At 43.4% G+C, this 19,989-nt stretch overlaps 1 protein-coding gene across 4 annotated transcripts in view; it reads left to right on the forward strand.

Annotated features, from left to right (window-relative positions):
• LOC127423478 (retinoic acid receptor alpha-A) overlaps positions 1 to 19,989 on the forward strand; it is a 425,939-nt gene that overhangs the window by 351,572 nt on the left and 54,378 nt on the right. For 2 of the 4 annotated variants that reach the window (XM_051667807.1, XM_051667808.1), the window contains exon 1: positions 16,156 to 16,884. The exons of the other annotated variants lie outside the window; for them this stretch is intronic. In XM_051667807.1, coding sequence (XP_051523767.1) covers positions 16,755 to 16,884 — 130 coding nt within the window. In that variant the 5' untranslated portion in view covers positions 16,156 to 16,754. Of the gene's footprint in view, positions 1 to 16,155; positions 16,885 to 19,989 lie in introns of those variants that run through there. 4 annotated transcript variants of the gene reach the window in all.

The following is a 19,989-nucleotide window of genomic DNA, read 5'->3' on the forward strand; positions in this document are numbered from 1 at the left end:
GCAGCACACGTGTCTACACGAGAACTTGGATTGTTTAGTGCTTAAAACAACTCAACGCACAAGCCACATGGACTTTTATGACTCTTTTGGTTCCTTTTTTAAGCTTTAAAATGAGTCACTATCCACTGCCATTGAACCAGAATATTCATTAAAACATCTCCATTGGTGTTCCACATACTGTAATAAAGAAAGTAATACGGATTTGGAACTACATGAGGGTCAGTAAATGATGACAGATTTTTTTACTGGAAAATAAGACAAAAATACTCAATGATTGTAACCAAAACATAGGGGAGACCAGGGCTTTGGTTTTGAAAGTCAGTTTCTGTATAGGAACATATCTTAAAGTCTTGACTACAAAACATTATTGAATATTTCCACCGTTATCGCTCAGGGAAAAAGCTACCGTTCAGTGAATACACATGATTTGAGAAAAATCCAAAGAGCATCTTGTGTGCTTTAATGGAAGAATGAAAATCTCACCGTATGTACAAACATATAGTAAATATAGTAAAGATATAGTAAAGATACATAAATAGTGCAGTATCTGCAATATTTCTCATTCATTTTATGTGAAAAAATGTCTGAATCCTTAAACTTGCTGTTGATTTCCATGTTTAAATGAGATTGTGGATCCCAGATTTGTGATGTGGACTCCCCGCTGTCTGTCCTCTCTTCAGACAGCTGTCTATCAGTGGCTGTGATCAGCTCTTTTATTGACTCTCACCTGTTATCAAACACATTTAAATAATGGAGGGCCACTGTGACACTGATGGGCTTCAGGGGGCCCTTATCTCAAGTGTCATGTAGTGTGTGTCATACTCGAGTCATGTCAAATATCTGTAAATGAGTTCACTAGATCAGGGGAGACCACATGCAACTGTAACACACTAAAGTCTAGTGTACTCTAAGCTTGTCTCTTTTGATGTTTTCAGTTGGCGACTGGTCTGCAATGAGAAGTGTCGGATCTCACAACGAAAGTTCTTGTGTGTGCACTCTTGCGACAGGCTGAGACGAGTCCCAGATGCTACGACTGTTTTCAAAACAGTTTGATATCTTGACGTCTTGTCCTCGGGTGTGCACACTGTCCCGACGAGTGAGAGATGACAATGAGCCACAGCCAATTAAATATAGAGAGAGCGCAAGAGGAGGGCAAGTTATTAGGAAGCAGAAGACAAATGATTATTAGAAAATAAAATAAAATATCATCCACATCTCCCTACCCGCTGCCTTTATTATTTTCAGCTGTTTATTAAAATTATTTTCCTAAAGAAAAAGAAGTGTGAACTGTTCTTTCATGTTTGTTGACATGTTATCAAGAACAAACTGCACAAGTTTGTGAATGAATTCCTTTATGGTAATTTTAAGATGCGTTTTGTGTGATCCGTTTGAAATGGGACGATGCTAACTGTTTTGAGATTTGTCCATTTCGAACACATTCATACATTGGGCTTGTAGTGCCACAGCAGCCGAGCGCTGCCTAATAAAACAAGAATTTAATCTTTGCTGATTACGTTCAGATTTAAATGGAAATAACTGTCTGACTGGAAAATTTTAAAAAGTGAATGCATGTGCATTCACATGAAATTCTTCCAGTCTGATCTCATGAAAACTGTGTCCATGGCCACATTTTTTCAAACCAAAATTATGTGTTTCATTAAACATTTTGCTGCAGTTTCCCAGTTAAATGTCCAGCAGGGGGCGCCAAACCCGAGCGAAATGAGGTTGTAATCAGATGAGGTTTTTAAGGTGAATATTAGATGGAGGTTTTAATGAGTAAAACATACCTCCCTAACCTAAAATTTTAACATTAACCTAGCAGTAGTGTCCTAAAATATAAATAAGAGGTAAACAAAACAGATGTCCTTACCCTAAACCAACCTAAAAGTCAGTTCACAAAAATTTTGTTTTAGTAACGTTCATTCTGTGAGACTAGGTGGTTACACTTTATTTTGTGTCCTTGTTTCAGTGTAATTACTCAAGTAAGTACTGGGTAATATTAATTAACAACATGTACTTACTATAGGGTTAGGGTTTGGTTTAGGGTTATTTACTTGTAATTATGCATAATTTACTGTTATTACTATAGTCAATATGTGTTACATGTAGAACAAAGACACTGTAAAATAAAGTGTCACTAACTAGGTTTGAATTCTTCAGTGTATCTGATATCAACATGCAGAGACTGATATGAGAAGGATGCATATTAGAAGCTCAGTACTGCACTTAATTCAGAATTCTGCTCTAAACATCATGTTTGCGAATAATTAAGAGAATCTATGCGCCATTTTTAGTGCTTTTTTCTGTTCTTTTACTTTTTTGTGCTTTATTATCATTCAGTAAATCACAGACGTAATGACTGTATGTCCTCATGAAATCAGAACACAAGAGGTCAAATGTGGCAATACGTTTTGTGTTCACTTCACTCACAATAGCTTAATCTGTCCCTTATGAAAATGAACCATGGTGCAAGTATGTGGTACAAGTATGATTTTAAAAACTATTAGTTCCCTGTCTGTCACTCACTCGACGTTGTGTCGATGTAGTGACACTAGGGGTTCGCTCTTGAGAGCCCCAATCACCTTTGCTTTATTCAGAAAAGACCAATGTAAATTGGCGAGTGGAATTTGCATGCCACTCTCTGCCCCAGACATACGGGTATAAAAGGAGATGGCGTGCACCACTCATTCAGACTTGTTCTTCGGAGCGGAGCGCATGTGTGTTCGTCCCGTCCCGTCACCTTACCTTCAGCTGCTGGAATTTACGGCGCATATCAGCGGTCACCTTTGCACGATCGAGTGTTGTGCTTCTCCTGGGCGCTTTGGCGGCTGAGTCCACAGGTGTTAAAAGAGTATGTTCCAAAAGAGTATATTTTCTCTAAAAGAGCTCGCACAAACGATTGGCGTCTACTTAAAGATGTCCTTTCGCCTTTGTGCTACTGGGTGTGGCCGTCATCTCTCCCCACCAGATGGCCATGAGATCTGTCTCGAGTGTTTGGGTCGCTAGCACGCGAGAACATGCCCATGAGAACGTTGTGGTCATGGTTCTCTTCCTTCTTCATGAAGCAGAGAGCCACTGCGGCTGCTTCCTGACCCGGTCCATCCTGGGTTAAGACTCAGGCGGCTGCGTCGGCGAGCACCACGGGCGATCTGGATGTGGATATGGGAGTGTTCCCGCCGGCTCAGTCCCCGTGGACCTCCCAGCCCCCAGCACGCATGTTCTGCCCAGTAGAGTTCTCGAGCGAGGTAGGCAGTCCACCTCAGGGCGGATTTAATATCTCATTCGGAGCTCGCGACGAGGATGAGTTAATGGTTGCAGCATCGGAGAGTGGGCTTCTGCTTCGGAAGCGGACGAATCTTCTGAGCTCCCGCTCTCAGGCGGTAGAGCTCAGGATGAGGTGGATGCTGAGTTGGCAGCCGTGCTTGCCCGGTCGGCTGCGAACATCAGGCTTGAGTGGAACCCTCCGCCCTGCCCTGAGCGTTCGCAGATAGATGATTGGTTTCTGGGCTTGGAACGCGACTCACGGCCGCGCATCGCCCCAGTGCCCTTCTTCCCGGAAGTGCACGAGGAGCTCACGAAGTCGTAGAAGGCACCTTTCTCTGCCCGTACACGCTTCGCCGGCTCATCCACTCTAACTACCCTCAACGGCGGAGCGGCTAAGGGATATGTCGAGCTTCCCCAGGTAGAGTGCGCCGTTGCGGTGCATTTATGCCCGCAGGGTGCAGCCACCTGGAGGAACCAACCAAGGCTCACTTCCAAGGTGTGTACGTTTTCTTCGTCACTCATAGCAAAGGTTTACAATGCCGCAGGTCAGGCTGCCTCCACCCTGCACGCCATGGCCATCCTGCAGGTCCACCAGGCCAAGGCGCTCAAAGATCTACACAAGGGTAGGACCGACCCTGGGCTTATGCAGGAACTGCGTACCGTGACTGACCTCGCTCTACTGGTGACGAAAGTCACGGTGCGTGCCCTGGGCCGGATGATGTTCACCTTGGTGGTCCAAGAGTGGCACCTGTGTCTCAACCTTGCGGAGATGCGTGATGCCGAGAAGGTCCGCTTTCTCAATGCGCCCATCTCCCAAGGGGGGCTCTTTGGCGACACTGTTGAGGATTTCGCTCATCAGTTCTCGATGGTGAAGAAGCAGACAAAGGCCATCAAACATATCCTGCCGTGGCGCGACTCGGCCGCCTATAGGCCTCCGAAGTCCTGCACCCCGTCTGCCTCTCACCAGGGCCAACCTCTTGCAGTGCCAGCCCCGGCTTCCCCACCATCGGAGCCCGTATGCCGGCTTTTGAGAAGAAGATCCTCCTGCAAGAAGGTGGCAATGCCTGCCCGCCAGCCGGCTGCCAAGAACCCCGTACGGGCTTCAAAGCGGTCCTGAAATGGGGGACCAAGGGATGAGGCAACTCTCATTGACTACTCTGACCCAGGTGTGCGCACGGGCCCCACTTCCACCCCTGGGTCAGCACAAGGTGAGTATCCTCATAACATCGCCGGATGCCTCCTGGGCTCTGGCACCCAAATTGTCAATAAAAGAGCAGTTTCCTCATTCCCTGGGTCATTCTCCAATGCTCAGCCCCTCCGGTCCTCACACCCGTGATGGCCAGATGCTGAAAGTCTTTCCGGTCAGCGAGCGGGACACGAGTATTTCACGTTCCCTTGTTTTCCGTCGAAAGAAAGCTGGCAAACAGGTAAGTACGGTGGTTCTTGGGGCTGCTCGCCCGCCCCAGCCACCGGTCACTGTTGCAGGCTCGTGGAGCAGCATGCCTCCCCTGGACGATCCTCCCAGTGGGACGTCTGCTCTGCCTTGCTGTGAACCACCCACCCCAGGTGTGATAAATCCAATCGTCCCCCTGGTTCCGTTAGCGCAAAGGCTGGAAGTCTGGTTAGCACTTCCCAGCCCGTTGCGATGCCTCATCAGGACGATCTGGCTCGGCTACGCGATCCAGTTCACCAGACGGCTGCCCAGGTTCAGTGGTGTCCTCTCCACCGCAGTGAGAGGCGAGGATGCCTCAGCCCTTCGGACGGAGATCGCCACCCTTCTGGCGAAGGGAGTGATAGAACCCATCCCCTTAGCTGGGTTGCAGAAGGGCTTTTACAGCCCTTATTTTATCGGGGGGGTTGCGCCCAATCCTGGATCTTCATGCCTTGAACAGAGACTTACACAGCCTTCTGTTCAAGATGTTGATGCAGAAGCGCATCCTGACGTCTGTACGACATCAGGATTGGTTCATGGCCATCGACCTGAAGGACGCGTACTTTCACGTATTGATCCTTCCTCGACACAGACCCTTTCTTCGGTTTGCCTTCGAGGGACGAGCATACCAGTACAAGGTCCCCCCTTTCGGTCTGTCCCTGTCTACTCACGTCTTTACCAAAGTCACCGACGCGGCCCTGGCCCCGCTAAGGGAGAAGGACATTTACATTCTCAATTATCTCGACGAGTGGCTGATCCTAGCTCACTCACGAGATCTATTGTGTGCGCACAGGGACCTTGTGCTTCGGTACCTCAACCGCCTGGGGCTTCAGGTCAACTGGGAAAAGAGCAAGCTCTCCCCAGCGCAGAGCATCGCTTTTCTCGGAATGGAGTTGGACTCAGTCACCCTGATGGCACGCCTTACGAACGAGTGGTGAAAACCTTCAGGCAGAAGGTAGCGGTCCCGGTGAAATGATTTCAGAGGCTTCTGGGGCATATGGCATCCTCGGTGGTGGTACTCCCCCTCGGGTTGATGCATATGAGACCGCTCCAGCACTGGCAACAGACTCGTGTCCCGAGGTGGGCATGGCGCCACGGCACCCAGCGCGTGACTATCACGCCACAGTGCCGTCAAATTTTCAGTCCTTGGTCAGACCTGGCGTTTCTACAGGCAGGGGTTCCCTTAGAGCAGGTCTCGAGGTGCGTCGTGGTCATGACAAATGCCTCAAATTTGGGCTGCGGTGCTGTGTGCAGCAGGCAGGCAGGATCAGGGCTCTGGCAAGGCCCCGCCTGCAATGGCACATCAACTGCCTAGAGTTGCTGGCAGTATCGCTGGCCCTGCGGAGGCTTCGGCCATTGATTCAGGGCAAGCACGTGTTGGTCCGAACAGACAACACAGCAACTGTGGTGTACATAAACCGCCAGGGTGGGGTACGCTCAGGTTGCATGTTGCAACTCGCCTGCAGCCTCCTCCTTTGGATTCAGCAGGCGTTGAATCTCTGCAAGCTACTCACCTCCCGGGCATCCTCAACCGTGCAGTGGACATGCTCTCACAGCAGGTAATGTGCCATACTGGCCCAACCAGACCTGGTTTTCAGACCTGATGCTCCTGGCAGTAGCCCCTCCCTGGTGCATTCCCCTGAGGCTGGACATTCTCACTCAGAGGCAGGGCACGCTCCGGCACCCATGGCCAGACCTCTGGAATCTCCAAGTCTGGCTCCTGGATGGGACACGGTGGACCTAGCAGGCCTTCCACCGGTGGTAGACACGATCACTCAGGCAAGAGTCCCCTCCACGAGGCGGATGTACACTCTGAAGTGGCGTCTCTTCACGAATTGGTGTTCTTCCCACGGAGAAGATACACGGAGATGCGCAGTCAGGTCTGCGTTGTCCTTTCTACAGGAGGGACTGGAGAGATGGCTGTATCCCTCTACCTTGAAGGTGTACGTGGCTGCTATTGCAGCATATCACAATACACTGGATGGGAGAGCCTCTCGACAGCACAACCTGATCACCAGGTTCCTCAAAGGCACGAGGAGATTGAATCTCATAGACCACGCCTGATTCCCTCTTGGGATCTCTCTGTGGTCCTACCTGCCTTACAGAGAGCCCCCTTTGAGCCCCTGGAGCAGGCCAAGCTCAACACTTTGTCACTGAAGACGGCCCTCCTGGTGGCACTCACTTCTATCAAGAGGGTGGGGGACCTGCAGGCACTCTCTGTCACCAGCGAATGCCTGGATTTCAAGCCGGCACACTCTCACATGATCTTGAGACCCCAGCCCGGTTACATGCCCAAAGTTCCCACCACTCCCTTCCGGAATCAGGTGGTGAAACTGCAAGTGCTCCCTTCAGAGGAGGAAGACCCGGCCTTGTCATTGCTGTGTCCAGTTCGTGCCCTGCGTATCTATCTGGACCGCACGCAGAGCTTTAGATGCTCAGAGTAGCGCTTTGTCTGCTTTGGAGGGCAGCAGAAGGGGAAAGCTGTCTCCAAATAGAGGTTGTCTCATTGGATTGTGGATGCCATTTCTCTGGCTTACCAATCACAAGACCTGCCGTGCCCTTTGGGAGTCTGGGCGCACTCCACCAGAGGTGTTGCGTCCTCCTGGGCACTGGCGAGGGGCGCCTCTCTAGCAGACATATGCAGAGCAGCATTTTGGACTACACCCAATACCTTTGCGAGGTTCTACAACCTGTGAATAGAAATGGTTTCGACCCGAGTGTTACGGGGTAACAAAAGGTAGGGCAGGCGGCCGGTCGGGTGTATCGCTTGCGTTGCGCCTTTCCCCTTTTGAGGTGATAATGTGTGCTATCTTGTCCACAACAGTTCCCCATAACTGGTGAACACTGGATGCCTCTTTAATTGCTTAAGCACTATTCGGTGGCAAACTCGCCGGAGGAGTAACGCCGCCAGGCCCAGTACTTGTGGTATGCCCCTTTTCAGGTGAGCCCGTGTACTTGGGCTCAGTGCTCCATACATGGTGATTCCCCCTCCGTAATCCCGTATGATGCATTTCCACTGTTCGTTTTCCCCTCAGGTGAACCCTGTGTTTCCCCTCGTCAGACCTCTGCTCTGCCTCGGCCACTGTTGCTGTGTACCCTCTCCGTAGATAGGGTCCTCCCCGGTAGCATCATTCCATATGTGAACTTCCCCGTCGGTAAGTCCATGTGAGGTATTCTCCACATGTTAACCTGCCTCCAGTAGGATGTGGTCTCCGTAGTGCTCTCCCTCCTGGAGAGGGAAGTGCACTTCCCCATCGCTATTCTAGCAGGTGCTCAGTGGGAAATTGCTTAATATAAAAATCAGGAAAGGCCACCGCCTGTAGCTTCCTCGGGTAAGTGCCTCCTCCCACCCTTATTGGGACCCAGGAGACACCTTACCTAACTTGCTGGAAGGTCACGACGTGGTCAAGCTCTCGCTGCGAGGCACGCAGCAGCCTGCCCGTGTCCGCTCCTCCATACCTCGCGACACGGTTTAGCACCTGCAGCGTTTTGTATAGGAAACCCTAGTGTCACTACATCGACACAACGTTGAGTGAGTGACAGACAGGGAACGTCTTGGTTACTGGTGTAACCTCTGTTCCCTGATGGAGGGAACGATATGTTGTGTCCCTCCTGCCGCGGCGCTGAACCGACCACTGACAAGGCCGGGACTCTCTCTCGGCTCCTCAGCACAACTCCTTTTATACCTGTATGTCCGGGGTGGAGAGTGGCATGCAAATTCCACTCACCAATTTCATTGGCCTTTTCTGAATAAAGCAAAGGTGATTGGGGCTCTCAAGAGCGAACCCCTAGTGTCACTACATCGACACAAATTCTCATTCCTCCATCAGGGAACAGAGGTTACTCCAGTAACCAAGACGTTTCCACCAACAAAAAAAAAATGCCTTTATGAAAAATGACCATGGTTCCACTATAGTAAACCTGCATTGTACTACCATTTACTTACCTTTTTGTTGTTGTTGTTGTTGATAAAAACCATGGTTTTATAAACTATGGTACATGTACCACAAAATAACCATGGTATTATTATTGAAAACTAACCATGTTTTTATTTTATTTTTGGCAGAATGATTATGATTTTTATTACAGTAGTTTTGTTTTTACTACAAATATCATAGTATCATCTAAGGGATGGATAATAACTGCGAGGGGTTAGAAAACATATTGAGAGGAAATGCAAAACTTCCCAAATATATTCCCTGCTTGCCCTTTAAGGTGCTCCATATAAAAGTGATTTTTGGGTGTCCAGTATTAAACAATTTAGTAGGATTAATAGGTATTAAAGCAATTATATCATAGTATTGATGTGTGCTCTTATTTGAGAGACAGGTTGTAACTGGGGAAATGTGAATATTTTAATGGGACTGTTACTGCTGGCACATACAGTATATATTTTTCAGTATATATTTTAAGGAAAATGTAAAAATGTTACAATGTAAAACAGCAAAACATACAGACAATTTATGTAATACCTGAATGAAATATGTGAAGTTAGCTTGAAAGGAAGGCCACAGATCTACACACACACACACATACACACACACACACACCTCTCTTTCTTTCTCTCTCTCTCTCGCTCTCTCTCTCCTCTTTGATATGTTGATCATCCTGTATTGTCTTTAATGAGGAGGTTTGGAAGTTATCCATTTCATTACCCCCAGCCCGTCCCCTTCAAACACCCCTTGGGCTCAGGGCAGTGGCTGGCTTTGTTTGCTGGATATCTGATGGCTATTAGCATCTCAGCTCACTCTGAAGGCCCGACATACAGTTTGCGAACATTCAGACACCAGCTGGGGGAGGCATTCGGAGGAGAATCTACATATGGTCTACATTAGGTTTAGGGTTTGAGTTTGGGGTTAAACATAGGAGAAATCGAAATAACATCTTTCGTTGGCTCATTTGTTTTTCTCTATGGAAGTAAAAGTCATGTGTTTCAGTACAAGCCAATTTGGTACAATTTCTTTTGATTTCGCCATCTTGTACTATCTTTAAGACTTCTTATGAGACCAGGTTGGGAGGTCTGTCAACTGAATGCACATCATTGCCACATTGGCCGTTTCCATTTTGTCTTGCCAGATTGAGTTGTGGTTGCATATTCACCTGCATGTTCAGTACAAACTCTGTGAGTGCTTTGATGATCTGGTGCAGGTGTCAAGTGCATGTCATGTAGGGTGGTGTCATAATGCAGACAGGAAATCCTGTGAAAGAGAGCCGACACTCACAGTGGACTAATCCACTTCAGCGGCACTCAACCAGAGAGTGTTTTTATTCCTCTACACTCGACTCAACATCACGAGGACGGGCTTTACAGGCACTTTGCCATGTGTGCATCAGTGATCACAGCGTGACAGAGCACACTAAAACAACACTGCCAACTTATCCTTACTTTCTACCAGTGGGTCTCTTCACTAGCCGCTTTTCACTAGTATTTGTGCATCTTCTATACTGCCATTTGTCACTCTTTGCAAACCATGTTTAACATATGTACAGATGATCTATTTTATTTAAACATTTTAGTGAATAAATCACTATCACTAGCGCTGTTCATCCGTGTTTTCCACATGAATACGTACAGTGGACACAAATGGGCAGAACTTTGCAGCAGACTTTGATGACTTCATTGAAATGAATTGAATCCTGCTTTATGATGCTGTAGAATGAAGAGTGTTCGGTGGTCAGGAACAGGCACAGTTATGTTCAAAATTCATTTATTTCCATCTTAGGAAAGAAACAAAACAATATGTAACAATATAATTCTTTATTAAAATTTTCCAAACAAAGCCTTCCACAGTATAAAGACAGAAATGCCCTGAAATAGCACCAGTTCATGTAACATTAAATGTTTCCCAAAGTATAAGTAGGAGTTAGACTTATTGAAAGAACTAGTTTCCCCATAAGTTGCATATTCATTGCAATGTGCATTAAATCTCTTATTAAATCTCTATTAATCTGCCAGTACACCATGGCTATCCACTTTCCTACAGCAATTGTGAAGCATGTCAGAGAGTCAATGCCAGCGTCCAGCGCTGCAAACAAAGACATCTCATTCTCATTCAAACAAAGACATCACATCTTACATTGGCTGAAAATACTTGATACTTGTGTGTTGTGAAGTGTGCATCAGTGTAATGACTTCGGGCAGACACATTACAAAGGTTGCACCCTTCACACCAGTGTTTATGCTGTATTAATGGTAATTATGTTAATCGCTATTAAGAACAATTAACGTGTTAAACCTTTTTAATTAATCGCATGCATTAACGCATTAATTCTAACAGCCCTAATATATACAATATATATATATATCACATTCCATTTTTGTGTGCGTGTGGTTTCAGTTGGTTCTAAATTTAATCCTAAATGCAAACGTACTGATGAATCATGATTTCTATGTGAAAGCATTTGCACACGTTGAGGCCCACTGTGTGTAGAGCTTTTTTCACACACTGTGACTGAAGGTGTGTATCAGGCAGTATAGCAGGTTATGAGTGCCGTACATCAGCCGTATGCTGTAAAGAACTCTCGCCAGAGCTTCTGTGTGTGCCATAATGACTGAGTGTGCTCAATAGGGCACATTAAAGGGGCCATGCTTCTGTGTGTTCCAGGAATGATGGGTCAGATAGAATAAAACCACAGTGTGAGGCCACGTGGAGTCTGTTGTGTGTCTAGATTTATGAAACACACCCCCTGTTGAACTGCCTGCTACAGCTTACATTCACTTAGTGACAATCTGATGGTACCGGTATTTTCCATATCAACTTTCTGTGTGAATATGACTTAAATATGAATGTTTACATTATGGTCTGGTGTTGTAAATAAAGTCTATGCTTCATAATCTTATGACTAACATTAGAATATACACATTATAAAAATAAATAATGTATATTGACATTATAGTGCAATTAGGAATTTAAACCTTTATACAGTCTGGGTGTTATGAATCTAACATCGTCCTATGTGCAGTTTAATTTTTATCTGACTCAATTAAGTTGTACATTTAATCATGTCTGAATAAATAAGCAAAAAAATAAATAAATACATAAATATATATATATATATATATATATATATATATATATATATATATATATATATATACACATATATGTTTTATCCTTGCTCTCCCTCTTCATGGCTGAAATGAAGCCGTCACTTGAAACATAAAACTTTATTGAAAGAAAAATTACATTTTGACTCTGGTGAGTAAACAGCAGTATCACTTTTTCAAGATTCATAAATAGAAACAAATATTTTGCAGACTTTTCTGCATCCCACAGTGCACTGAAGGATATACATGGGGTTTTGGTCACAAACATGACAGTGCGCTCATTCAGTGACATAAAGCAGGTCAATTAAATCCAAGACTGCTTTGCTGAAGAAACAGTGCATATATAGTCAGCCGTTTTGCAAAATCATCAGGATTTGCTGCAGTTTGAAGTTCACTTGTTGCAAAAATTATGATAGTTCCATAGTGCTCTTCTTTATCTATTACTTTTAATTTGTTCTGTGGAACATAAATACCTGACCTATTTTATGCTAAGATTCTTCATTTAGACCTGTGAGAAGGTCTGCCTTCTTGCAAGATCCTGGATGAGCCTCCAATCAGAAGTTTTAAGATGTAAGATTAGTCTCCTTGGACTCAACATAAAAGTAATTTTGTAGTCTGCTAGAATTCACACAGTTGCCAACTTTAGTTTGTAACTTTTGACACTATTCCAGGGAAAGACCTTCTGAGAATGAACTTAGGTCGTAACAGCAACCTTGAAAACAGTGCATGTGACAGGACTGTTAAAAACCAAACACCCACTGTCCTATTATAGGGCGCCTTTCGTAACTTCCAGGAAATAATACATTTTAGTGTGGGTTATAAAATTAGTTTAACACCCTCAAAGGTACTATCCACAATTATTGCCATCAGCCTGGCCCATAAAGCCACCTTTACTCCCTCGTCCCCCTGTTTATCAAGCACACTCAAACACTGGCTGCCCTGGCATGGGGGTGGGGGTGCCACTCATGTGTGTATGTAATCTGCCATGTGTGAATGAGGAGGTTGAATCAGGATAAATGCAAAGCCAGTCTTGCACAAACTAACATCTTCTTCCATCATCCTGAATGAATCACAAAAACTCTCACCCCATTTCCATGAAGTTCTCCCATCCCGAATCTTGCTCATGAAACACACATACATGTTCATTCTGAGTGAGACACTATGTCAGTTGTACAAATAAGGATTAATCTTGATTAAATCATTTTTTATCTAATAATTCAGTTGCACCAAATCTTTAAACCATATTTAAATATAATCAGGGTTAGATTTAAACCATCATTTTTCTTGGTTTTAATTTTACATCAAACCTGGGTAAAATGAAAAGTTCCCCCAAAAATAATAATTATTTCATCATTTACTCACCCTCATGCCATCTCAAACTCATTTGATACTCAAGATATTTTAATGGAGATATGTTGTGTTTTTGTGCATACAATGCAAGTCAATGGATTTCAAAACTTTCAAGCTCAAAAAAGGACATAAAGGCACCATAAAGCTCATCCACACGACTCCACTAACAATTGTTTTAATCAGGGCACTATTAAACTCAAAAACGCAAAGTGAGCATGAATTACATGCTTATAACTAGTCTAATTTTCATCTACCATGGTTGTAGAGCAGTCCATGTCTCAATCTACACAACGACTGGAGAAGAAACAGCATTGTGTTGGAATGCTGGGATTACAATCTTATCAGCAGATACAAACAGATCAGATACTGCATTAGAGCGCGCGCACACACACACACACACACTTTTAGATTCACCCTCTGCTTACAACCTCAATTTCAAAAAAGTTGGGACAGGATGCAAAATGCCAATAAAAACAAAAAGGAGTGATTTGTAAATGTACTTTGACTTGTATTCAAACAAAAACAGTATAAAGACAAGATACTTCAAGTTTTACCAAATCAACTGCATTACTTTTTGAAGATATACGTTTCTTTTTCTGAAAATGATGCCTGCAACACATTCCAAAAAAGTTGAGACAGGGGCAATTAAGAACTAATAACAGTCTGACGAGTTGAAATAAGAAGGTGATGTTAAACAGGTGAGGCAATCGTCTTAAAGTATAAGGAGTCTCCAAAAAATCCTATTCCAAGGATAGGCAAGGATGAGTCAAGTTCACCAATTTCCGAACAGATGTGTCAGCAATTAATCCAGCACATTGAGAACAATGTTCCCCAAAGACAAATTGGTAGGATTTTGGTCATTTCACCCTCTACAGTGCACAATATATTTAAAAGATGAAAACCACTTCTAAATGCATGTGATCTCCAATCCCTCATGTCATCTTTTCCAACTGAGAATGTGTGGTGCATTATGAAGCGCAAAATACGGCGTCGTGCAATTGTACAGCTAAAATTCTGCTTGGCAAACTTGACAAACCTGTGTCTTCAGTGCCCAGACATTTAATAAGTGTTATTAGAAGAAATGGTGATGTTGCATTTGCATTTGCACTTGCACTTTTGGCACAGTGATTTCAAGGTGAGCTTTTCTTGGTCTCAAACTTTCCCTCTTTCTTGTCACTTTTGAATCAATACTTTGGATATTCAGTAGAAAATGTGAGTGAGACACATTCGAAACTTCCTATGCCTCCTCTAGAAGCAAGTGTTGCCTGCTGACCGTCAGTTGAGCGACTCATTTCAGGCGTTTTTCTGCGGAAACTTCCCGCTGTTTGTTCTAAGGAAATGGCTCTTCTTGCTGAGTGTGAGACCGATGAACAAGGTGGAACTCCTTTGTGTGATGTCAGATGAGAATGGCATGGAAGCGAATCTGTGTCATGGAGCGGGTCACTGAGAGGTGAGGCTGCCTACTTCCACGGGTTCAGAGAAAGTTCAACCGCATAACATTAAGCAAATTAGTGAGAGAGAGAGAAAGAAAGAAGAGAAGTGAATGAGTGATGAAAGAACTAGAGAACGGCCAAACTAGTTGGGTGGGAGGAACCCTAAAGATGCTGTGCTGAAGGAAAACTGACGGGACATGCCGTTTATTATTCATAAAGTGTGATTGAGTTTCTTGAAATCATTTGTGCTATTCTCGTAACAACTTTTTCTGCATGCGTGTTTCTTCATCTGGAACTTAAGATGAAAAAAATCTAAAACTTTATTATGGTACTATGATGATACGTTGTGAAATTTCCCCAGAACTTTTATGCACTGATGTATGTGCTGTATGTGAACTACTGTAACAAAAAATGTTAGTTATTTTAATGGGAAAGGAATGTAAAAATGCTTTGCTAAGAACCTGTTAATTGGTAACTTAACTGTAATAAAAACAATTTATGTAATTGTATTGTAAAATATTTGTAAAAAGTATGAATTACCTTATAATTGACATTGAAAATGTATATTTAACAAGACCTTAAATATACTTTTTGGTAAAATATTGTTTTTATAAGTTAAAAGTATGAATTACATATACTGTTATAATTATTGGCATCCCATAATGCCTGAAACCTTATCATTTTTTGGTATCATGTTACACAAGTTATAATCAGTTCTCATAATATGGACCTTTTTCACATTTAAACTATAGCAGGGTAAACTTCTATAGCAGTGAATGGGAGACGATAGCAAATATTTAATTTTGTGTTCCCAACAGCAAAATTAAAAATCCACTATTACATTTCCACAACTTTCCACAAGAGGAAAACAATAGAGAACACTGGATAACAGCACTAGGGAAAGAAAAAGATGCAAATGCACAGTAAAATTGTATACATTTACACTGAATAATTAAAAAATATTTAATTTAAAAAAGGTAAACAGCTCGCTTCACAACTCGCTTTTAACGCCCCTTTGACCCATTTTTTTACCCTGAAAATGGAGCTTGCACGTGTCCATATGCTCAACAACACTTATTGCGTAGGCCACCGGGGGCAGTGTTTCGTATTTCGGTAAGCACAGACCGATTTCAGCTAAAGAAAAGTCAACCTACAGTTTTCGATTTCACTGTAAGATCAGTCATGTCATCGTGTCAAACTTGTCTTTACAATCTGTAAAAAGAGTCCATTAGGTAAAGTCATGAATTATCAGCCTGATAATTCAGTAATTAAGGTGAGGTCCCAAATCCCCTTTCCAATGACATGTCACCCAACCCAGACATATAAAAAGACTGACAGGTAGAGAGTGTTTCTGATTGGTTAAAAAAGGCATGTGCCACTCCTACAGGTGTAACTTCTGAGGACACCTATTTAATTGATATCTGCCAGGCAGTAGTAGGCTATAAAAAGCTCATTTAATGATGTTGTTTTACCCATTGAAAGTGACAGAGACCCAGAGTGGGAGAGAGAGAGAGAGAGAGAGAGAGAGAGAGAGAGAGAGAGAGACGGAATGTGGGCGGAGTTTTGAGACAGACGTATTTATAGTGAATGTGATGTGGGCGGGGCTTACAGACAGCTGCTCGCTCTCGTCACAGTCTGATCGCATTCGCCGCCGCTCCGCGCTCACGGACACACCGGATTAAAACGCACACACACACAAGCTGATCATACAGGCGTCTGTGTGCTGTTTATATCCGGGAGGAGACGAGACATTTAACAAAATCTCTTTAACGTCGGTGAAAGAGTTTAATGACAGCGCGGACATAAACGGATCAAATAACAACATTAAACCGGACAAACTCATTATCATCATCATTTCACACTGGACATTTCATGGATTTATTGCTGCTTCGTTGATTTTGTGTTTTACTATTGCATTATTAAACCGATCGAGGATTTGGAGTACGAACAACATCACATATCATCTATAAGATCTTTATCATTTGCACCTTTTCATACCAGGACAAAATGTATCTCTCTTAAGCCATATATTTGGCTTTCCTGCAATAAGTTGCATTTGATCACACATCGATTGGATCGATCCGGATCTCTGATGATGCACACGGGCTTCAGCTTGAGTTTTCCATGCTCCTGTAGATCCTGATCTCCTCTGGGAATATATGGGAATGTGTGGGATGGACGCATCTCTCAGTTGAAGTGTGTATTCGTGGATGTGTCCGATCTGAACATGTATGAGAGTGTGGATGTGAACCCTTTCCTCATGATGGATTATTATAACCAGAGCAGAGGATGTCTGATCCCAGACAAGATCCCGCATCATCCGTTCAGACAGCAGCACTGGAGCGGATCCAATCACTGTACGTGCACTTTTATTTCACCTTTGACATACACACTTAATGCTGATCATATCTGATTATAGAGTTGACCGTGTTTTGGGGACACACTTGATGATCTTGATTCTTCCGGTCAGACATTCATATACTGACATTTCAATCTAGCTGAGTGACACACACACACACACACAAACACACACACACACACACAGACACACACACACACACACACACACACACACATTTACACACACACACACACACACACACACAGATTTACACACACACACAAACACACACACACATTTACACACACACACACACACACACACACACACACACACACATTTACACACACACACATACACACACAAACACACACACACACACACACACAAACACACAAACACACACACACACATTTACATACACACAAACACACACACATTTACACACACACATACACACATTTACACACACACAAACACACACACTCACACACACACACATTTACACACACATACACACATTTACACACACAAACACACACACTCACACACACACACATTCTTGAATATATGGAAATATCTGAACATATAGAAGCGTCACTGACGTTGTTCGATGTGATAAAAATTAGAAATCTTTAAAAAAATCTAGTTTAAAACACATTTATCAAGTTCACAGAAATGTAATCATGGCACAAATAATAATAATAAAAAAAGATGTAATGACTTTAAAAGTGTCATGTGGTGTAACCATCAAGTTTGTCACATATTTTTCAAGGTATAATAAATATTGAGCCAAGAATATCAAGAAGTTTTCTAATGGTTTTACCAAATGATGTGAACAAAATGTGCATTTTCATTAAATGATTTTGAATGATATGACAAAACTATCATTTTTTTTACTTCTCACAGTATTGAGGGTCTAAAAGTCTTGTGTTTTTTTTTTTAAAATGATGACAAAATGGCAACTTACTTTGATTTGGTGCACAAAGTTGTTCTCAGTGGCAATTTTAGGTGGTGGCCTGGGCCACCCCTGAAAGCTCATTGGCCACCCTGTGGCCACCCCAGAACTGATTGGTAGTTCATCATGTTCATCAACACAAGAACGAAGAACCAATAGAAACGCCTGTCAATCAAAGATGACATCTCAGGTCATTTGTTGATTTAGAGCCACACTGACCCAGGGTCAGTTTTATATTTCTGACCATTATAGTAGTGGTGGAACTGAAGCTGCGTGAGCTGATCTTTGATCAGTGGTGGGAGGGGCAGGCCGCGGGTGGCTAGGCAGGTGCCGCAGGTCGCGGGCGCAGCGGGCGCCAGGTCTGGAGTATAACGGTCATTCAGAAGCACGAAGCTGACACGAGCTAGCGTCTACCTCCAACTTCCAATGAGTTGACGACGTCGATTTGTGGTCAAAAAGAAAGCTGTTATTTGAGAGGTATGTTCATCTAATCTAACGTTTCATTTATCCCGAATTTCCATGTGAATGTGAAAACATTTTTTCATTGTTACAGTAGCTAGGTTAAAGAGTAAAGACCCTACACCACATTCAGCATGTTATCTTTATATTGACATGAAATATGAAATGCCATGTTTCTGATTTAATGACGGAGGTGTGTAAAGCCTTTTACAGATGTACAGGTGCATCTCAATAAATTAGTATGTCGTGGAAAAGTTCATTTATTTCAGTAATTCAACTCAAATTGTGAAACTCATGTATTAAATAAATTCAATGCACACAGACTGAAGTAGTTTAAGTCTTTGGTTCTTTTAATTGTGATGATTTTGGCTCACATTTAACAAAAACCCACCAATTCACTATCTCAACAAATTAGAATACATCATAAGACCAATAAAAACATTTTTAGTGAATTGTTGGCCTTCTGGAAAGTATGTTCATTTACTGTATATGTACTCAATACTTGGTAGGGGCTCCTATTGCTTTAATTACTGCCTCAATTCGGCGTGGCATGGAGGTGAAGTGTTTGTGGCACTGCTGAGGTGGTATGGAAGCCCAGGTTTCTTTGACAGTGGCCTTCAGCTCATCTGCATTTTTTGGTCTCTTGTTTCTCATTTTCCTCTTGACAATACCCCATAGATTCTCTATGGGGTTCAGGTCTGGTGAGTTTGCTGGCCAGTCAAGCACACCAACACCATGATCATTTAACCAACTTTTGGTGCTTTTGGCAGTGTGGGCAGGTGCCAAATCCTGCTGGAAAATGAAATCAGCATCTTTAAAAAGCTGGTCAGCAGAAGGAAGCATGAAGTGCTCCAAAATTTCTTGGTAAACGGGTGCAGTGACTTTGGTTTTCAAAAAACACTATGGACCAACACCAGCAGATGACATTGCACCCCAAATCATCACAGACTGTGGAAACTTAACAGTGGACTTCAAGCAACTTGTGCTATGAGCTTCTCCACCCTTCCTCCAGACTCTAGGACCTTGGTTTCCAGATGAAATACAAAACTTGCTCTCATCTGAAAAGAGGACTTTGGACCACTGGGCAACAGTCCAGTTCTTCTTCTCCTTAGCCCAGGTAAGACGCCTCTGACGTTGTCTGTGGTTCAGGAGTGGCTTAACAAGAGGAATTCGACAACTGTAGCCAAATTCCTTGACACGTTTGTGTGTGGTGGCTCTTGATGCCTTGACCCCAGCCTCAGTCCTTGTGAAGTTCACCCAAATTCTTGAATCGATTTTGCTTGACAATCCTCATAAGGCTGCGGTTCTCTTGGTTGGTTGTGCATCTTTTTCTTCCACACTTTTTCCTTCCACTCAACTTTCTGTTAACATGCTTGAATACAGCACTCTGTGAACAGCCAGCTTCTTTAGCAATGAATGTTTGTGGCTTACCCTCCTTGTGAAGGGTGTCAATGATTGTCTTCTGGACAACTGTCAGATCAGCAGTCTTCCCCATGATTGTGTAGCCTAGTGAACCAAACTGAGAGACCATTTTGAAGGCTCAGGAAACCTTTGCAGGTGTTTTGAGTTGATTAGCTGATTGGCATGTCACCATATTCTAATTTTTTGAGATAGTGAATTGGTGGGTTTTTGTTAAATGTGAGCCAAAATCATCACAATTAAAAGAACCAAAGACTTAAACTACTTCAGTCTGTGTGCATTGAA

This window comes from Myxocyprinus asiaticus, chromosome 32 (assembly GCF_019703515.2).
Source record: "Myxocyprinus asiaticus isolate MX2 ecotype Aquarium Trade chromosome 32, UBuf_Myxa_2, whole genome shotgun sequence".
Taxonomy (NCBI): Eukaryota; Metazoa; Chordata; class Actinopteri; order Cypriniformes; family Catostomidae; genus Myxocyprinus; species Myxocyprinus asiaticus.